The following is a 22,704-nucleotide window of genomic DNA, read 5'->3' as shown; positions in this document are numbered from 1 at the left end:
AGCACTAGAGCTGCACTGTGACACTGAATATTCACACTCTTAGGATTGGATTTGAAAGAGTGTAGCTGCAGTTGAACAAATGTACATTGTCTGTTGTGGTGAACCATTCAGACATGTTTGTTTTTGGAGGGAAATGAGAGAATAAGAAGCTCAGTTTCACATTACGGCAATTTACTGCCTAGCCAGTCAGAGAGAGTGCAGTCGGTAATTTCTCTCTAGATTTTCAGTGCAGTTCATCTGATAACAGTCTGACTTACAGCTTCCAGGGTTTAGAGTTAATGCTTGCAAAGTGCATAAAAATGGGTTTGGTGAGTAAATAAATGTATGTACTGGGACATCTGACCATTTAATGACATTGGATTCTAAATACATGGACAATAATATGGAGTTGTTCCCTCCTTTGCATTTACAACAGCTTTCATTCTTCTGGGAAGGTTTTCTATAAGATTTTGGAGTGTTTCAGTGGGAATTTTGCAGCATTTGTTAGGTCCAACTGATGTTGGCCGAGAAGGTCTGGTTTACAATCTCGATTCTAGTTCATCCCAAAGGTCATCGATGGAGTTGAGGTCAGGGCTCTCAAGTTCTTCCACACCAAACTCATCCAACCATGTCTTTATGGACCTTAGTGCACAGTCATGCTGGAATAGAAAAGGGCCTTTCCCAAATGGTTCCCACAAAGATGGAAGCATAGCATTGTTCAAAATGTTTTGGTATGCTGAAACATTAAGCTTTCCCATCACTGGATATAAGGGGCCTGGTCCAAACCCTAAAAAAACCCCACCAAACTTTACAGCTGGCACAATGTATTCCGGCAGGAAACATTCTTACTCCATCCACCAAACCTAGACTTGCCCATCAGACTGCCAAACAGAGTGATTCGGCACTTCACAGAACATGTTTTCACTGATCCAGAGTCCAGTGACGGCGTGCTGGACACCACTCCATCCACACTAATCCCCTCCGGCTGCTCGGCTATGGAAACCCATTCCATGAAGCTCCCATCATATAGTTTTTGTGCTGATATTAATGACAGTAGATATTTGGAAATCTTCAGCTATGGAATCAGCAGAGCATTGGTGACTTTAACGCACCATGTGCTCAGCACTCTGTGACCTTGCTCTGTGACTTTACATGGCCTTCCATTTCTTTGTGGAGTTGCTGCTATTCTATATACATTTTTAAATGGCCTTTTTTTTTTTTTTTTTACTTTCTCCATTGGTTTTGTTCCACAGGCCCAGAATTATGGAGAAAAAAAATCCCAAAGTTGTCTCACTCTCAGCAGAGAATGTGATTTGATCAAGTCTACGGTTTCAAGTCTACCATAAATCAGACAGAAAAACAGAAAGAGAGACTGAAAAAGTGACAGAGGTATGTATTTCCCAGCTGAAAAGACCACCAGCATATGCTGTGTTTTGGATGCTTGTTTTCCCTCCAGGCTTTTTGACTAGCTTAACCAACAATATTTTCCTGCTCAACCAACTTCACCAGTTACTTTTAAAGGGATAATTCACCCAAAATTACAGTTCTGTCATCATTTAACCATTTTTGTGTTACTTGAAACCAAATGACTTTCATTCATCCGTAGAACACGAGAAATGTTTTGTTCACTTTTATTGCATCATTTTTTCCCCATACAAAAGCAAATGGTGACTAACATTTTCAGAACTGAACATGTCCTGTGTTAACAACTGCTGGTGTCACATGTCTTTTTGCCACTTGCCATATGCGTGTTTAATGCACGCAAAGGCAAAACAGGTAAAAAAACGAAAAAAAAAAAAAAACGTAGTTTGTCAAGAAAATTCAGTTCTTGATTTCTTTATGGTGCATTGTTGCCTATGAAGGTTAGAGAGGTAGAAGCATAGATTGAGGTCTGAGATTGGAGTCCCAGGTGCTGTGTGTGTGTGTGTGTGAGGTCTCTCATCCCCTCTATCAATTTTGTACAATGCCCCGAGGCAGCCATGGGGCTTTGTGTTGCCTTGCTCCTCCTCTCCCTACATCCCACCTCTTTTCTTCTCCCCTCTTCAGTTTGCTCATCCACCACTCATTCTCCCTCTTGCTTTCCATATTCAAGACTTCATCTTAAACTTTTTCCACCCTCATTGCTTTGCCTTTTCTCTTTTTTTATTCTTCACAGACATCCAATAACCCTTGTAGAGGAAAATGACTCCTTTGTTTCATAGGTTGAATTGAGTAATTCTTCTGTATATTTTGATGCCACAATATTTTGATTTGATGTTTTTCAGTCGGACAATAGCAGCAGTTTCTAAAGAATCAGTATATGTGACTCTTAATATATAGCGCATGTTTCCGTAATTGGCATTTCTTTAAAATGAATGAGACAAAAAAAGCACTTAATTGCTTGATGAATGACCTGTGTAACCCTGTTTCAGAAAGCCTACACTCACGCAGCCTGGGATCCTGGGTCCTATTCATCTGGGAAAGAAGAGAGTTGTGAAGCTGCCGAGCACATAGACCGTGAACACAGAGGGGAACAGGTCAAGGCCACAGCTAGGACAGAGGGAGAAAAAGGTGTTTTTTTTTTTTTTTACTTCAATCGCCAGACCCTGTCTGTATGATGCTTCTATGGTTGCTTCCTACATAGATCTGCCATTTTTGTGAAATCCAGTGTGGACTCACTCAAGGGTGTCAAGGGGGTTACTTTTTGTGACTTTTGAGGCTTCTTGCTTCCTTTTGAGCATTTTCATTGTTCATCTTTGAACATATTGTGTTGTCAGCCCTCTTTATTTTTGTTCTCAGTGGCATATTGCAAATCTGTTGTCCTTCCCCCACCGTCCATGAACCGGGCCCCGCCTCCACTAGCGGTGATGTCATATATTAGGTTTTATTGATAAAAACAAAAATAATAAAAATAAAAAAGTCCATAAGATTTATTAATATTAAATAAATCCATGAGGATACATTTATAATTTATATTATATACATATATACATATTTATTTGCATGCAACATTACACTATCATTAAAAAATGTGTCTGTAAGATAAATGTTGCTAAAAGGAGTCTCTTTTGCTCAAGGAAGCATTTATTTGATCAAAAATACAGTGAAAACTAATATTGTGAAATACTGTTGCAATTTAAAATCTTTTATATTTTAATACACTTTAAAATGTAATTTATTCTTGCGTTGGTATAGCTGAATTCTCAGCAGCCATTACTCCAGTCTTCAGTGTCACATGATCCTTCAGATATCATTCTAATATGCTGGTTTTTTATGATCAATGTAGAAAATAGTTGTGCTGCTTAATTTTCCACTGTTTTAGAATAGGGTAGTTACAACATCTGCCAGCAGGGGCTAAAGTTCTGTTAATTTTAAACCAATCAGTAAACACTTGACCATGACATCCTGTAAACGAGAGAGAAGTGATTCCACAGCAAAAAATGTAGTATGCGGCATTACATTACATAACCAAAGTGAAGAACCGCAAGTGCTTAGTGCAGTGTTTGAGACAGGGCCTTATTTTCAATCCACTGTACATGCTAATCAACCATCAACATCTGCATGTGATCCACTGCTTCCTATATTGTGAATCCATGCAAATACATTTATGCCGCATCTATGCATCTGTGTAAACATGTGATTTATTTACACTGATGTGGCTTCTGTGCAGTATAAAAACAGCTCTAGACATATTCAACCATAATACAATTGGCTCACAGTGGTTGTACTTGTTCCCAACTTTCTTTTTCTTCTCTTTCTCCATCTCGCATGCGTTCTCACTCTGGATTGGCAGCGTGTTAATCCGAGGGTCTGGATCTGCTGCTCTAATCCCTGATGGAGTATCAGAGGGAGTCTCTCTTTAAGCTTGTGAGAGGCGTCTGTGTGTTTGTGAGTGGGTGGATAGGTTTTAAACCTTCCCTAGCGTTTCCTGATGTTTAAATTAAGACTGCATACCTACCTTCCATGTCACTAAAACAACAGCCTGTCATCGTGGTTGGATTTATGAAATGCAGGATCGAATGAAAGAGCCGGGGAAACTAAGAAAGAGAAAAGGAGCTGTAGAAGGACATAAACAAGCCATTGTGTGTCTGTGTTTTGCTAAACTATAGCTGCCGGGTTAACGGTTTCGCTCTTTTTTTTTTTTTCTCTCCATCCCCCTCTCCCTGTGTTAAGTTTGATTAGGTGACCACAGTTACATATTCCCCATTGGAGACGAAAAAGGGCAGCCGTTTCCTGTGAAAATAGAACGGGATACAAAGAGCTCTTTCAGGGCCTGGGCGGCCCGTTGCAGAAGCTCTTCCATGCCCTCAACACCAGCCTGCCTGACTCACAGAGACCCAGCTTGAGACTGACACAGGCCCCAGCCCAAACACACAACATTTCCACATCCTCCCAGCTTCTTACGGCGCTTTTCCACTGCGCCTTACGACTCTACTCAGTATGGCTTGGCTCGGCTCGGTTTGCGTTTCCACTGCAGTTTAGTATCGCTTTAGAGTGGGCGGGATTATTCACATGTCGTTAGTTGCGCCGCCTATACTGCCACGACTGCTGAAAAACTTTTTCATTCTGCGTCACCCCATCAAGCTCGCTGGATCCGCTCCTCTGTTATCAACGAGAGTAACGTCTACTTCCTCAACAGACAACGAAACAGACACTTTTTGTTTGTTAAAAAAAGGTGCGCTCGTTCAAAACAGTTGCGTTCGATCCTTCGCTGACTGTGTTGATTTAAATCTAGCGGTTCTGTTGTGTCTCATGTTGCAAGTTCAGTGACGCAGGTAGTGACGATTCTGTCCGGCCAATCCGTGATCAGCAGAGTTTACACGTCACGTTTTGGTAATGGTACGGTTCACGTGGAACCTCAACCGAGGTGGTACAAAAAAAAAGTACCAGGTACTGTACCCAGTGGAAAACCCCCCAAAAGTGAACCGTACCGAGCCGTACCATGCAGTGGAAAAGCGCCATTACGCTCACTGACACCAACTATTAATACACTGAGGCAAAATGCAGCTATTGCTTATTCAGAACAGATGAGTGGCAAAGCTGCTGAGTTTACATGAAGTATAATATGCAACACACTCGATTAAGTTTTGGCATGCAATTCATTCCATACTGTTTGTACATTACATGTGCTACTGAGGTGAATGATACATCAGAAATGTAGTTTTTTTTTTTTTTTTTACCTTCAAACGTTTATTTCTTTATTAGGGGTTGTACCGACTAGTCGACTTCAATGCTCTGCCATGACACTTTAAAGGTGACATATCATGAAAATCTGACTTTTCCAGGTTTTAAGTGCTATAATCAGGTCCCCGGTGCATCTACCAACCAAGGAAAGGTGAAAAAGATTAACCCAGTAACTTTGTTTTGGTAAGCCTTTTTCTGCAAGCGTCTGAGAAAATGAGCACGTCTGATTTCACTCCCTTGGTGACGTGGCAAAGGGATCTCATTATAATATTACCGCCCCTGTAAGTTTCTACCCACGGCGCCGTCATTTTGATTTCGCAAGCGACAACGGTGTATTATTTTTAATGCCATGGCGAAAGTTTGAGCAAAACATGCTAACTGTTCTGTCTTTGGCTGCACAGACGAGCACAGAACACTATTTACAGTCCCAGCCTCAGAGGAGACAAGAGAGCAGTGGATTTATTGATTTATTTAATTGCTGCTGCCACACAGATCTACAATAAACATGCAATTTATTTCCCAGCTGTTTACCGTCACAGACATAACCGACTGTTTTTTGTTACTTGTGTGTTTTTAATGTAAACTTGTGTGTGAATGAGAACTAAGTTTAGTACGCATGCTGTGACAACCGCTTTCTGTACGTGTGCTTCGGATGTGTGCACTCAGAAAACCGTATATCAGAAGTTTAAACTCGTATGGTTTAAAGATGTTTCTGCTTCCGCTCAAAATAGGCATTTTCAAAATGATATAATAAATGATCTGTGGAGAATTTTGAGCTGAAATTTCACAGACACATTCTGGGGACACCAGAGACTTGTATTACATATTGTGAAAAGGGGCATAATATGTCTCCTTTAAGCTTGACGTCGACTAGTCGCTGGTCATATAGAGGGCGCAACAGGATAAGAAATCTTTGAAGGACTTCCACATTTACACTCCGTTTCCAAACAGTTAAAATGACAAATAAATGCATACTCTGAAAGCGCTCCACAAGACATGTGTGATTATATTACTGGATGCTCGAAATTGAACAGGATAATGCATGTTTTAAACAGCTTATTGTACAGGTAAGTTAATCGCCGTTCTAATCTAATGCACTGCTGCACTGTAACGAACACACATAGGCTACAGACAGTAGCGCGTACATCGCGCACTGAATCATTCAGCGTGGAAATGTATTGTCAACACTGTTCTGTGATTTCTCAATAAAATAGCGTAGAAAGTGAAAAGTTCAAGCATATATTTCTTAACTAAATCCCACAGCTTCACTACTAGTAGAGAGACGCTGCCAGGTAGAATTGCTGCCTGGCTGCCACTCCGCCCCCGTCCAACCCTAGGTATCAGCCGCAGGAAGTCCCACACAGCCACTTCCTGTTGAGCGCACAAACAATGGCCATTGTCGCTAGCTGATATGGTGTGACCTCAGCTCCGTCTGCCATGCCTTGCTAATCATAAATCGTCCACCTTTAAACATCTTGAACGGTGAAAGATTGACGAGACCGCGGCGCCGAGGAGCGCAAACAAAAACAGAACTGGACAAAAAGTCCAGCTTTCTCAGAACGTGTTCAGGTCGTAAACCGGGTTGATTATCCGGGGGGTTTCATTTTATCACATGGGGTGGAAGTTATCAGATGTCTACAGAATCACAATATGTTTCAGTTCTATTGTCATGTGCAAGTTCGTTTCAGTGCTGGGGTTTGGTGGATTTTACATTGAGAGTTGCTAGACTGGATTGGGCATGAAAGAGTTTGAGTCACTGCACGTTATCTCGCTGTGAACGGGAGGTATAGATGGTACGGTCCAGTAAATTCTTCACATAGATGTATATCCCACTGTTCTCAATGTGTAGCAATTTTGGGGTCAAGGCGAGATCACATAACATAGAGTGGGTTCTAAAAGCCTGAAATCACATTGAAAATCGTTTTTAAAAACAATTTAAAATTTTTATCTAAACCTGGAAGCAGAAGGTTTCAGGATTTTGAAAAATCTAAAAGAATTATGATATATATGAAATGTGAATTTCATATCATATGAAACCATATGATGTTCTTTTCTTAAGATTTTTTTGTTTATTCATTTTATTTATCTAGTTGACTTTTCATATTTAGTTTTTTCGCAGAAATCTGTGAGAAATATAACGACCCAAAGACAAAAGAACTGATAAAAATTAGCTGTTATAGGAGCAATAGCCATGTGGCCAGTGCTGTGTCATATGCCATAGCTGTGCACAAGGTGTTTATCACAGCTCCAGACTTATTTGTTCATTACTGATGTCATCAGCGACTAGTCGACTTTGACTCGACTTTCATCACATAAAAAGTCGACTTTAAAAAATCAGAAGTCGTTCAACCCCTTATATATATATAAACATCTCTTATTTAATTTGATTATTTTTTTATTGTGTCTATAGACGTCAACAACCACATATCAACCAAACTAATCACCCTAGCAACGCCCTGTCAACCCTCGCAGCAAATTTTGTATGAGTAAAGAGCACTGCTACAACTTCAGAAACTGTAGAAATCTTGTTAAATAATAGTCAGTGTGCAGCATCCTGGATCGAGAAAAAAAAAACCTGGATGGATGACAACACCAGAATAAGTCTTTTTTTTTTTGTCAGAACTTCTTGGACCATGAACGTTGCATGGATCTGATTTCTTCCCAAACATCCTGTAGAAAAAGTGAGGTTTCAACTGAGTTTTTTTTATTTTTCACCTAAACACAGTTGCAACCAACCAAGCAGAGCCGGATAGATCTTTGCGAAGAGTTTTATGCCTTTAAACAAACGCTCATCGCCATTCAGAGACCAGTTTAGAAATCTCAGTTTATGAGTGAAAAACAAGCAAATCATGCTTATTAGCTGCGTTAAGGCTCTCTTCAATGAATCACACCCATTGTATGTTAATACGCCCATAACTGAATTACTGTGACAGCAGCCAGCCATATTTAGTTCCCTGCGTTTGGCAGTTGTCCCAAAGGGAGAAGAAGGACAGTCTGCCTCATAAGAGCTCTCCCCCATTTAGACTAGAGGTATGACAAACAAACCCAATGGATGTTTACGCTAGGAAACGTCATATGCAATACTATATATAGTCAAAGCTGAGTGACTCACGACAAATCAACAGATGTGGATGCTTTTGACCGATAAATATTCCGTTCTTTGTGTCCAATGAATCAGCCGAATGGCTATTTTTCGTCAGTGGTTGGTGGCGATAGGGTAAAATGTTTCCCACATAAGGCCTTTGTCAGACTAACATGTCTACTTTTTTTTTTTAGCAAAGGGCCTGATTCCTCTCATTAAGATTGCGCTCTTATCGAGAACAAACGGTTGTCAATATGGCCACACTTGAGCGTCAGATCTCCTGCGCTGAATATCAGTTGGTCTGGTGAGCCGAATCTGGGTTGGAGGAGTTTTAAAGGCACGAGGAACGTTTGAGTGGCGTATAAAAGCGCTCTCTCTCTCTCGCGCGCCTTGATCTTTTACTGTAACACACCATCTGCACATCTGTCGCACGACGTTAACACTGTCCGCCAACACGGTCTGTTTGTCCTATTCTCTATATCCTCTTCCATTCTTTAAAGGTTAATAGAAAAATGCTTGCCACAAAAGGTGCCGTTGTGAAGAATCGGGCCCCGCTGCAGGAATGAGAGTAAATATGTCTCAGAGCCCTTCAGGATGGCTTTGGGCAGGGGGGTTATTGCAGAAAATTCCTAGGCATTTGTTCTCAAGTGGATCCACCGAACAAGCGCATGTTGCAGCTAATGTGGGTGTGAAAGCTGCAATCTGCCAACAAAAAAAAACCAGTTTTTGTGGGTTAAAGCCTTTTGGCATTTGAGAACGTACTTTAGCGGTCAAAGGGACTCGATCGGTAAGGAATGCTACTTTATTATGGGTGAAAATATAGTGAAATTTCTTTGAAAGGAATGATCAAAGTTTTCTAATAGCATAGATAAAAGAATACACATGAATCTGGAAGTGTCAACAGGTTGACATTAATAGCGACGTATACAAATACTGTGTATATAAAATCTTGTAGAGGAAAAATGTCTGTCAGGATGTTTTCATGTTTGTGTTTTTGTTTGCCTCTCTCTGTTTGTGTCACTCTAGGAGACTACATTGGTTTCAATGGGACTGTATTCAGCTCTATATTAAGGCTGTGGGACTGGGCCGCTTTGGTGGAAAACACTCGTTCCTGAGGGACCGACGTTACCATGAGATCCTACCTGGAACAATGTGATCGGCCACGGGGCTGCCTGGCTGCCACTCCGCCCCCGTCCAACCCTAGGTATCAGCCGCAGGAAGTCCCACACAGCCACTTCCTGTTGAGCGCACAAACAATGGCCATTGTCGCTAGCTGATATGGTGTGACCTCAGCTCCGTCTGCCATGCCTTGCTAATCATAAATCGTCCACCTTTAAACATCTTGAACGGTGAAAGATTGACGAGACCGCGGCGCCGAGGAGCGCAAACAAAAACAGAACTGGACAAAAAGTCCAGCTTTCTCAGAACGTGTTCAGGTCGTAAACCGGGTTGATTATCCGGGGGGTTTCATTTTATCACATGGGGTGGAAGTTATCAGATGTCTGCAGAATCACAATATGTTTCAGTTCTATTGTCATGTGCAAGTTTGTTTCAGTGCTGGGGTTTGGTGGATTTTACATTGAGAGTTGCTAGACTGGATTGGGCATGAAAGAGTTTGAGTCACTGCACGTTATCTAGCTGTGAACGGGAGGTATAGATGGTACGGTCCAGTAAATTCTTCACATAGATGTATATCCCACTGTTCTCAATGTGTAGCAATTTTGTGGTCAAGGCGAGATCACATAACATAGAGTGGGTTCTAAAAGCCTGAAATCACATTGAAAATCGTTTTTAAAAACAATTTAAAAATTTTATCTAAACTTGGAAGCAGAAGGTGTCAGGATTTTGAAAAATCTAAAAGAATTATGATATATATGAAATGTGAATTTCATATCATATGAAACCATATGATGTTCTTTTCTTAAGATTTTTTGTTTATTCATTTTATTTATCTAGTTCACTTTTCATATTTAGTTTTTTTTTTTTTCTTTCTTTATTAGTCTGAATGATTAGAAGTTTCCTAGAACTTATTGTTATTATTATGATTATTCTACTGGAGAAGCAGCATAACAGATCTTGAACAGGACCATTTGTAGGGCGGTTTTTCTAATAAATAAATAAATATAAATAAATAAAACAATAAAATGTATAACATATAAGATATCTAGAAGTGTCAACAGGTTGACCTTAACAGCGACGTATACAAACAGTAATGAATTAAACACCTTTGTTTTTATAAAACAAGTTTTGGTAACACGTTATTTTAAGGTGTCCTTGTTACACATGTTGCATGTACTTACTATTATAATAACTAAAATATGCATAATTACATGCAAGTAACCCTAAACCAAACCCTAACCATATAGTAAATACATGTGGTTAATTAATACTTAAATATATAATTACATTATAAAAAGGACACCTTAAAATAAAGTTTAACCCAAGTTTTATTTTTGAATTTTTTAATAGCACTCAGGCTTTTGTAGGGACAATTGTAATTTGTTATTTGTAATAAACAAAACAACTTTATTAAATTTAAAAGAAGCATTTTCCTTGCACTCTCAGACTTTTTGGACTATAAGAGTAAGAATAAAAATAAGAATAATATTAGTTGTAATAAAACAACTTCATTCAATTTAAAATAACAAGCACTCTCAGACTTTAGGAAATGTGTTCTTATTATAATAAATTTGAAATAAGCATTTTCACTAGGTTTCTCAGACTTTTGGTCTCTTCTGTATGTTCACAACAGGACTACATGTTGGAGAAGAGTGTGTATCTCTTTTGCAAACTGCAAACCCCCCCCCCCAGGCCCCTCTTTCTGTACACGGCAGCTGCTGCCTTGATGCTTATGGGGATTAGACACAACTCTCACACAATCTGTCTCTCTGTCTCTGCTGCTCCCTAATGCAGCACACAGGGTTGTGGGGCTGCTGTTTTACCTGGAGAGGTGAGGTATCGTTTTAGTGGTGGCATTCGCTTTTTGCACGGCATTAATAGTTAATTCCTAAGCTGTGAACGACAGTCGTAGCTAAATACCGGACACTGCATGAGAAAATGTGGGATTGTTGTGGCTCTGTTCACCTTAAGTTTGCATGCACTTGTGTGTGTTGCATGTGTGCGTGTGTAATTTTGTCTGAGGGAAGACTGTTTAGGTTGATTGAGTTTTATCCCTCCGCCAGCAAGAATATGTCACATTTTGACTTCTCTGTTGTGCTCACAGAGCGGTCTTGTCACTTGCCCTGTATGTGCACGAGAGAGAAAGCGCGTTTTTGCGCTCGCTGTCGGCTTTAGTTATTAGTCACTCACTCTATCAAGAGATGCTTTCTCCCCCCTCCAAATGATTCTTTAGTAATAAAGCTTTAAGCAGACAGCTGTAAGCTGGAGACCAAATACACCCATATATTAAACATCTCCCAGGCTGTTTGATATGGGCTGATGAGAGACTGTCTGCATTTGTATCCTCCTCTCTAAATCCCTTCAGCATTAATCACTGTGCCTATAAGACAGATAGGCTATTTAGATATAGAAGAAAAGCAGACTGGAAGATTACCAAATTCCCATCTTATCTTCTGTGAAGACAAATGGGGGTCCCAAAACTCGCAAGACTTTAAACTACAACAAATAATATGGAGAATCCAATAATGAACCCCCAAAATGAACATTGCAGCAAGGGCATTTATAACAATGTGAGACAAATATTGTTCATTTCCTGAATTCGCTTACTAGGAGAACCTGAATTGGCTGCCTTTGTGCTGGGATGGTTGTTTCATTTTAATAAAGCCGTTCAGTGACACCATGAGCAGATTTATTATGGAAAATATCATCAAATGCATTTAATGACAGCTGACTATCTTGACTATCTTTCATGAATTGATCTCCTCACTGATGAATTGTCTTACAATGTAACTTATTTACAATAATAGAAAACATTTGGCAGCTGTTGTGGCTAGGAAAAACTTTACAGGAAAAAAAATGTTACAATTTTAATGACTGTCATGTTAATGTACCAAACTATTTGAGCTATTACTGTAATGTAACGACTGATAATAAATTAGGCAATTCATAATTTTTACTCAAAATTCATTTGAACAATATTTTACTGTAAAAGTATGCACATTGCTCTGTTAAATAGACATTTTCTTTTACAATTTTAAACTAATTCATTAATTTATACTTTTGTCTTCCCCACAGTATTTTACTGCACAATTAAATGTTATAATATATTAAAATAAACAGTGACACCATGAGCAGATTTATTATGGAAAATATCATCAAATGCATTTAATGACAGCTGACTATCTTGACTATCTTTCATGAATTGATCTCCTCACTGATGAATTGTCTTACAATGTAACTTATTTACAATAATAGAAAAAATTTGGCAGCTGTTGTGGCTAGGAAAAACTTTACAGGAATTTTTTTTTTACAATTTTAATGACTGTCATGTTAATGTACCAAACTATTTGAGCTATTACTGTAATGTAACGACTGATAATAAATTAGGCAATTCATAATTTTTACTCAATTCATTTGAACAATATTTTACTGTAAAAGTATGCACATTGCTCTGTTAAATAGACATTTTCTTTTACAATTTTAAACTAATTCATTAATTTATACTTTTGTCTTCCCCACAGTATTTTACTGCACAATTAAATGTTATAATATATTAAAATAAAATGTTAGAATATATTGTAACTGAATATGGTAATCCAGTTAACATTTTTTCTTTTTCTCTGAGAGTGAGAACTTAATATGCATTAATAGACCTACATAAAACTGGAGAAAATTTTTTTCCCCCTACAAATTTATGATCATACTTTTATTATGCAAATGAGTTTTGTTTTTATTTATTTTGTTTGATGTATTAAAAAAAAAGTTAAATAACACCATGCGGTTTTTTATTTTTTTATTATTATTATTATTTATAACAATTGATGGCTTTAAGTAAGGTAAAGTAGCATAGTTTATTACAGCATGTCACATGAGAAAGTCAAATGAATCTGAACAGTTAATCGAGAGTGTCAATGACTGCAAGAAATTGAAGGATTAGTTCTGGGCAGTTTCTCGGATGGAAAGCGCTGATATGGTTCGGCTTGAACAGGACACAGGATGCATAACTTTGCGAGTCTTTTTAAACGGTTTCCTTCATTCTTTTGCTTGGAATAGAACAGACGGATCCGTGTTTCCGACGTGGCAATGAGCTATACGTGACTGCATGAGAAAGAGAGTTCGAGTCCTGCAGTTTGACTGTCAATGAACAATTCACTACCTGCCTGCAATAAAGCTTATCCACCGCTAGAGGTCAGTTATGACTATTTCTGAGCACTGGAGTCTGTGTAAAAATATCCTCTGAAGCCGCTCAATGTGATTTACATGCTGTACCTACATGTCTTACATGTTATGTTATAAATACACATGCATGTATCATAAAATATAATATGCAGCAGATTAGATATGGCTTATTAACGGTGCAAGACAAAATTCAAAATGCTATAATTTTTGGTATTTCCCACTTATCAAAAGACTACTTTGTAAAGATTAAGCATTTTTTTTTAATATCCTGCTATAATTGAACTTGTATACGGTTTTCCTATTTGACTTGTGCTGCATTCACCCTAAATAATTGCTCTGAACTAATGCTATGCCTAGAAGCAGTCTCATTCTTGTTTTGAGAAGCCCACAACATAACAGAAATACCTCAGTTATGCTTGCTTTCTTTTTTAAACCTTGACTTTCCTGATCGTCTTACAACACTGAACAAAAACATCAATGCCATTTCAGTTGGCACATGTTAACCAGTCGTTTGTCTGTTTAAATGCCAATATTGGCCTTACATTTGCAAGAAAATAGCCTACGCACAATAAACGTTTATCCAGATTTAAAATCTTCTTCATTACGTGCTAAACTGTTCAGGGTTCAAGTTCATTTGAGGGTGATTTGTTTTCAAAGTGGGTCTCACGATTACACCAAAAGTCTGTATTATCATTGAAATAACAAGAGTTATAATTGTCTGACAAAAAGTCGTAATTGTCTGATATATTTACTTATACTATGTATTTATTACTAAATGTGTGAAAAGCCTATTCACACCTTTGCTGCTTAGAACTGCGCATATGTAGGGTACGTGAGGCGCCAGCCAAACTTCTGCCAAAACATGGCAACTTACTTCAAACAGCGTCTAATTGACACACACTCAGGTAAGCAGTTCCAGGTAGTTAAAAGTCAGCCACAAAGGGCGAAAATCACATTGTTAACTCCTTAAATAAGATAATGAAATTTTAAAAAAAGTGTCATTTTAATCACTGAATAAACCTGAGCAAAAGCTCCATGAAATGTAATGTTTCACTCAAATAATAAATTGCATTAAATGCAGACTTTATTAAATAATCCACGGATGTTTGTTTGGATAGATGAAATCAAATCGGTAGCAAATTTAATTTTAGGAATCAAACCTGCAGATTTGTCGCCGACTGCATGGCTAATTCTGAAAATAGCTGTTGTGATTTGCTTCCTTTTAAATGGAGCCAGTATAGCCTACTATTAAATCAATTCTCAATAATTATAAATATGAAAACTTGAATATTTATATAAACACATTTGAAGTACAGCTCAAAACATTTGCCTACACAAGCGTGTTGTGTAATAGAGATGCCCCGGCGCGTGACTTGACAGGTGAATTCAAACAAACAGGGCGCTTGTGGGACACTGCTACTGCACGAGGCGCGCGATGAACACCTGTGCGCATCTCTGCGCCACCGGCACACAGGTATAAAGCATTTACCCGCCTCCTGACAGTAATTTCAGCCAGTATTAGAGGTAGCCAAACCAGTGGCGCTCGCGAGGGAAGATGACATGATGGTTATTGACATTTTTAAAGTGCTCGCCCCGAGTATGCGCCTTAAAATAAGGCACGTGGAGGGGCTCGCGCTGATTAGACCCCAGTAAAGAGGCGTTCAAGAGCGGCTGAGGACAACTGTGAATTAATAACAAAGTGTGTCAAAACTGACCTAAACGCTCACTCACGTTTAGACATCCCAAATGCAGTCTTCGTACGGGATATGAGTTACAGCCTGCGTTTAGACGGGGATATTTGACATTACCTGAACGAGAAACTCTATTCTAAAGCTCGTGAAGTGCAAACGTCGTGTCGCGATGCGCCTCAGGTAGAGCGCGTGGACACGAACTGCTTTGAACGGCATGTAGCGCTTTAGCCAAACCCAGTGTGTTGGATTTAAACGGTCCAGTTTTGACACATTTGCGTTGCTCAACCGAGTATCGGCGCTAAGGTAACCACTTTTGGCTCAGAGCCTATTGTTTAGAACACGAAACAAATTGACTTCTCCTCCCCCAAGTCTTTGCCTTTTGTAATTTGCTCTGGCGTTGTTGTTTGTGTGTGACCAGCCCAGGGATTTCACCTCGTCCGTGAGAGACCAGCGCAAATCAACCCAAATAAAACATCCCGACACTGTTCACCTCTCCCGGAGGGTCGTTTTCCTTCGAGACACGTGGACGAAGCCGTACACAGCATTAGGTGAGTGGATTGAGACCGTATTGAAGTTTAACTTGTGTGTTTTCGTGTTCGTTATGAGCGCGCACGGTGCCGCTGCTCGCGTGACTGCCTGCTGTTGAGCGGCGTTTACGGGAAGGTGCTCCGCGATCTCTCCCTCTCTCTCAGCCCGCTCTTGCGATCTTTCCCCTTTCCATAGTCATAGCGTTCTATGTACAGTTTTTTGCACTCACAAATTTGACTTGCACAGAAAACGTATGATTTTTTAAAAATATTTCAATGGCTTTTAATGGTGTAAATTAGAACGCAGTGAACTCCATACAATTCAGCTGTTGAGTTCACACATAAATCTAATGAAAAATTAACGCTGACTTGTATGGAGAAGAGAGAGAAGTAATTTGCTCGAGTAAGTCATATATTACTGTGTTGGCTCTAATGCGTTGGTGATTGATTTCAGTGTTCACAAATTCATAAACGTTGTGATAAAGTAGTCAGATGATCAACTGGTGTGATTTCTATAATTTATTATAGGAATGAAATGTAATAGGAAGACAAGGGCTCAACAAGCAAAAGGGAAAAAGTTCCTATGAATTCTGATGGAAATCTACAATGATTTTTGTTGCTTTGTCATTGAATTAAGCTTTTCTTTTTAGTGGGGTCATGTTGAATGCACTGAGACTGTTCCCTTTTTGGCAAACGTTTATTAACACTTTACTTGGAGTGACTTTTGGCTATTACCCACCAAGCCTTGCCTCATAATTTGCATAATGAGTCTTTTCCCCCTCATTTTTATCCTTTCTCAGGCACTTATAAGAGTTTCTTTTAAGAGAGAATTTGTGTTTCTTCATTCAAAACCCACTGACTTTATTCTGAATGAATTCCTCTCTGATAAGTACAAAACCAGACATTAGATCTTGGATGTTGCTGTTTTTAATACCAGAACTCCAACAGAAACTCCCATTGGAGAAAAAAAAAAACTGGTTGAAAATATCTTGCCGTAAGAGTTATTTTAGGCCGTGTTAGTCGCAGAGTTTCTCCATATCTCCACACAGAATCAGGGATTGGTTTCCGATTGCAGGGAGGGAGAGAAAAATCACTGTGCATGCGCTCTCTCTCTCTCTCTCTCTCTCTCTCTCTCTCTCTCTCTCTCTCTCACATTTACTCCCATCATTCAGATAGATAAATTCACATTGCTCTTCAGATTATCACTTAACTGGTTTTGTGAATACATCACTTTGGCACGACAGTCTTATAGACCAGGTATGGTCCTTATCCCTAAGGCCACATCTGAACTGACACTCAAAAAAAATCATGACTGTTTGACTGAGTGTAACTCAATAATGAAAAGCAAAGCAGACAGAACAAGAAATAGTTTTTGTGTGCTTCCTAGGGGGAATTTCTACAAGCCAGAACTTCATTTTCAGTTTTGTTTTTTCAATCACTTACACCCATTTAGTTTCAAAATGCAATTTTTAAAAAATGTGAAACCCAAAAAGAGAAGTTTTGAATGATGTGCCAGCTGCTCTTTTCCATGGCATTAAAATGAACAGGGACGAAAAAACTTGTTTGATTGCTGCGATTGCATCTTTTTTGCAGTGTCTCACAAACTCATGCCATTTTAAAAACATGACCCTCAGGTTTCAAAAGAAGTTCAACTTTTAGAAAAACCTGTCTCTATACCTTGCTTTTTTTTTTTTTATGTGTGAATAACCCATAAAAGTGACTCATTTTCTAAAGTTATTTAATGGTGAAAAATGTCCTTTTGTATCCGATGGATTCAGAATGACATGAGGGTGAGTAAATGATGTCAGAATTTTTGTTTTGGGGTGAGCTGTCCCTTTAAAGGTATGTTGACCCTTAGGAACACAAGAATAGATCAGAATCCTTTTCACCCACCGCATCTCCTCTGTTGTCCGTTTGAACTGCGTGTTGATCACAGGACAGGAAACGGTAAACAAATTCTTCAACATGTGGCGGCCTGCTAGAGCATACTTTTCCTTTTAAATTTCTCTCTCTCTTCAGCATGAGCGAAAAGCTTGCACTTCCTCCCACCTCTCTTACTCTCTTTCCCTCTCTATCCCGCTCCAACAAGCCAGCAGGAAGATAGTGCTAGCAGATCTTGGACTACGCTGAATAGCATTTGCCAAGACATATGAATTATAAGGCTAATGGGCTTAAAAGGCTTGTCTTAACATTCTCTACTTAACCATGCAGAAGCTGGCTTATAGAACAGCAGAAATAGATTGGGAACCAAAATACCCCAATTTTGAGGTCAGGATTAGAATGGATGAAAGACAAGTTTCTTTACGAAACCATAAAATATTCAATTGTTGGCAAATTGAGAAATATATTTCTCTGGCGAGCCGTCTGCCAAGTGCATTGTGATTGTGTTTTGACATACAACTGATGTGATTCTTCTCATAACCACAGAATCTGGGACAGGTCGTCATTATCATGAGGGGTGGGGGAAAAAACGCAGCGAGAACAAAGTAACTGAGTTTCTGGCCTCAGATTGTGCAGGCAGCCCGGCAGCGAAGCACTGGCCATGTGTTCGGGCCGTCGCTCTGGTGGCTTTGGGCCGGACATCCACACAGCTGCGTGTGACCCGTGATGCTCTCGCTGCCTGCCCCAGTTCGGGGCTCGTACGGGTCTCTGATTGGATGTTCGCGCATCTGTGCCGTGTGCTTATTGGTCCTAAGCGCTTGCTGAACTCTTTCTAGTGGGGTCCAGTGTTTGAGTTTAGTTGGATGGGATCTGAGGATCATTCCTGGCAGTTTCAGTTTTGTGGCAGGTCAGCTGCTTGGCCCCTTCCCCTGCCCTCTCTCAGCACTTCTGAATAAATGAGCTATTCTGGGACATGCAAATATCCAGAAAGCTGGAGAAGTCTGTGGAATATGTTCAGTGAACGTTTTTTTTATTATGATGAGTTTGGGACTCTTTCACTAACCTTGTGTGTGAACGAATTTGTGCGTTAACCTTGTGCAGATATTTAAATTATTCATCAGTAAATTTACACGTGTGTGTTTTTTTTCTTCTAAATTTAGGATAAACTGTGGGCCACAGTGAGTCAGTGGGTGTCACCCCTTTAATATATCCATCTGTGAAATGAAAATATGAATAATGTGCAGCAAAAGTTTACATTTATTTCAATTTTAGTATATTTTAAAATGTAATCTATTCCTGTAATGGCAAAGCTGAATTCTTAGCAGCCATTACTCAACTCTTCAGTGACTCATGATATAGAAATAGAAATTGTAATATTATAAATGACTTTACTGTCACTTTTAATCAATTTAAGGATGAATATAAGTGTTAATTTCTTGAATTTTATCCAGTGGTCCAACTTATCCCTTTTGACACAGCGTAATGTGGAGTGCACAAAGTTGTGTCACTGGAGCGCTTTCTTTCTTTGAAATAAAGGCATTTTTCGTTTTAAGGCCCAATCCCAATTCTACCCTTTAACCCTTCCCCTTTCCCCTACACCTCCATTTCGCACGTTCACGTGAAGGGGTAGGGGTAGGGGAAGGGCCAGATAGCCCTTCAAATGAAGATTTTTCAGGACCACACTTCAAACGAAGGGGTATGAATTATCTCAGCATAAACCGGCTACAGCGGCAACATGGCTGCGCGAGCGAATAAAGACACATAAATGTAAGCATTTTTGGGCATTAATAAAGATTTTAACACCGTAAATATTTACATAAAACAAATTATTACTGTCAAGTTACTCAAAGAAATGTTTGCAAAAAATCGCTAAAATTTGCTAACGTCATATAACAGAGACGTTGAAATGATGGCTATTGCTTGCTGGGTCATTACAGACTGCATGATAGTGCCACAACATATTTTCATGTCTGATCAGGGCGATAACCACCATAGACATTGAGGGGGGCTAGTCCCCCCAACTGTGGAATATGTTCAGTGAACGTTTTTTTTATTATGATGAGTTTGGGACTCTTTCACTAACCTTGTGTGTGAACGAATTTGTGCGTTAACCTTGTGCAGATATTTAAATTATTCATCAGTAAATTTACACGTGTGTGTTTTTTTTCTTCTAAATTTAGGATAAACTGTGGGCCACAGTGAGTCAGTGGGTGTCACCCCTTTAATATATCCATCTGTGAAATGAAAATATGAATAATGTGCAGCAAAAGTTTACATTTATTTCAATTTTAGTATATTTTAAAATGTAATCTATTCCTGTAATGGCAAAGCTGAATTCTTAGCAGCCATTACTCAACTCTTCAGTGACTCATGATATAGAAATAGAAATTGTAATATTATAAATGACTTTACTGTCACTTTTAATCAATTTAAGGATGAATATAAGTGTTAATTTCTTGAATTTTATCCAGTGGTCCAACTTATCCCTTTTGACACAGCGTAATGTGGAGTGCACAAAGTTGTGTCACTGGAGCGCTTTCTTTCTTTGAAATAAAGGCATTTTTCGTTTTAAGGCCCAATCCCAATTCTACCCTTTAACCCTTCCCCTTTCCCCTACACCTCCATTTCGCACGTTCACGTGAAGGGGTAGGGGTAGGGGAAGGGCCAGATAGCCCTTCAAATGAAGATTTTTCAGGACCACACTTCAAACGAAGGGGTATGAATTATCTCAGCATAAACCGGCTACAGCGGCAACATGGCTGCGCGAGCGAATAAAGACACATAAATGTAAGCATTTTTGGGCATTAATAAAGATTTTAACACCGTAAATATTTACATAAAACAAATTATTACTGTCAAGTTACTCAAAGAAATGTTTGCAAAAAATCGCTAAAATTTGCTAACGTCATATAACAGAGACGTTGAAATGATGGCTATTGCTTGCTGGGTCATTACAGACTGCATGATAGTGCCACAACATATTTTCATGTCTGATCAGGGCGATAACCACCATAGACATTGAGGGGGGCTAGTCCCCCCAATAATTATAAATCGCTAAACCCTTTTCTCAAATATTGCCAATTCGAGAGAGAGAGAGAGAGAGAGTGAGTTTACTTCAAAAACAGTGGAAAATATAATGTAGCGATTCAGTATTTAAACTGTTATTAATAAAAGTCGTGGGGCAGCGCTGACAAGTATCTTTGCTCCTGGATGTGTGAGCTGTGCGATCTCTGATATGTGTGTGTGTGTGTGTGTGTGTGTCAGTAAGCAGCGCATTATTATAGAATGATAATTAAAGGCTCTAATTCACCCCAGTATAGGTGTGTGTATTGACGTATGATAACGTGTGATGGTATAGTAGTGGCAGCCCTCTACGAACACCTTGGCAATTGAATCGCCATTGGCTAGTAAATTTTTTTTAGTTTACTCACCAGACTGATAAGTATATATATATATATATATATATGTATGTGTGTGTTTGTAAAATGGCACAGTTTTATAAATATCTGAAAGTACACTCTTAACATCAGTCAGTCAAGCATTATAATATGATAATCAATATTATTTAATGATAGAACTTTACTAATTAGAATTAAAACTTGATAACCATGTATGAATGCATATTAGTCATTTTAACTGAACTTCGGACTGGTGGTGGTGTTTTTTTTGGTCATTCAGTGTTTCTGTAAAAAAATAAAAAATTGGGGAAAAACTAACAAAAATACTGATAAGATAATAATGATACAAATTCTACTAATAAGAACAATATAAAATGCACCAAGGATTAATGAGCTACTGGATTCATGAATATTAATCAGGTTGTGTGGGTTCGTTCGAACTGATTTGCTGAAATCTAAACAGGGACGATAATAGGTGAGCGCCAGCCAATGAGATTGCCGTTTGCGTATTAGTTCCGCCCACTACCGGAGAAAGCGGCAGTTCTTAAAAGCTGAAGAATTCCAAAGGAACTCTGTTATTTTGACAGCAAAATACAATAAAGAATATCGTTTACATGTAGCGTGCATAGGTAGCGCGTCAATTCTCTCTCTCCCTCTCTCGCTGCGTGTGTGTGAAACAAAGTGACGGCGAGTCATGTGCTTTCACACTAGAGTTTACGGTACACATCCATTCAGATGAACTGAAAAACAGCACAGATCGCTTGGCGGAGAGTGAAACTCTGATACGCTCAGTCAGAGAGTGTTCGGCGAGTGAAAATATATCTGAGCTAAACTTATACTTAGCCTCCAACTCACACACTGGCGAGTAAAATCTGAGAATTTATTAGCAATTGGCTAATATTAGACATCATTTAGTCGCCCAGAGTGAAGATTTAGTCGCATATGCGAGTGATTTACTCGCAATGTAGAGGGTTGATTGGTGTCCCAATTCTCAGGGGAATAATTTCACCCCTACCCCTTGACACTCTGTTTCAAGGGACAAGGGGAAGGGGAAGGGGCATAAATTAGAATTGGGATTGGGCCTCAATCTCTTTGACTAGAGGACAAATTACAAAATTGTTTAAAATTAACTAAGCGACTTCTGGTCGCCTTAGAAACATGAAATGTGTTAAGATGGGTTTTTATGTATGTTATTATTAGAAACTTGAATAGGTAAGTGACCTTACAATAAATCTCACTAATTTAAGAGTAACAAAATTGATGTGGGGTTTTTTTTTTGCATGTGCGCGCATGTTTTGAATCCTGAAGAAAGTTTGAGAACCTTTTCTGCCCACATACTGTACTGTAAAAAACACTTACACAATTATCAATTACTAATGAAATGACACCTACTTTCTCAGGAACTGCCATTATGTTTTGTAATTTCTGTGAAATTATTTGAGTATATACATAATTTTCTACAAATTTTTTGGTGTTCATTTTTGTGTATTTATTTCAGATAATCCTGCCCCTAAGTGGCACACAAAACAAATTATAGCTAGTTGCTTTACATGTCGGTCAGATGTTCTCTTCCTGTCTAAGCGAATGGCCAGAATAAACAGTAATGTGGACCAGACCTTATGCAAGAGTGTTTATCACTTGATTGGTTATCAATGGTAAACTCCAAGCTCTATGTGAGTCTGCTT

General features: G+C 38.9%; 1 protein-coding gene across 1 annotated transcript in view; it reads left to right on the top strand.

Annotated features, from left to right (window-relative positions):
• Nucleotides 1-14,925: 14,925 nt before the first annotated feature.
• Nucleotides 14,926-22,704, top strand: part of LOC107590035 (transcription factor SOX-5-like) — a 217,930-nt gene continuing 210,151 nt past the window's right edge. Inside the window, exons 1-2 of the mRNA XM_016278638.1 lie at nucleotides 14,926-14,996; nucleotides 15,632-15,761. Coding sequence (XP_016134124.1) covers nucleotides 14,958-14,996; nucleotides 15,632-15,761 — 169 coding nt within the window. The 5' untranslated portion in view covers nucleotides 14,926-14,957. The remainder of the gene's footprint in view (nucleotides 14,997-15,631; nucleotides 15,762-22,704) is intronic.

This window comes from Sinocyclocheilus grahami, unplaced genomic scaffold (genome assembly GCF_001515645.1).
Source record: "Sinocyclocheilus grahami isolate Dianchi unplaced genomic scaffold, SAMN03320097.WGS_v1.1 scaffold8.1, whole genome shotgun sequence".
NCBI classification, from domain to species: Eukaryota; Metazoa; Chordata; class Actinopteri; order Cypriniformes; family Cyprinidae; genus Sinocyclocheilus; species Sinocyclocheilus grahami.
This window is presented reverse-complemented; position numbering and strand designations above follow the sequence as displayed.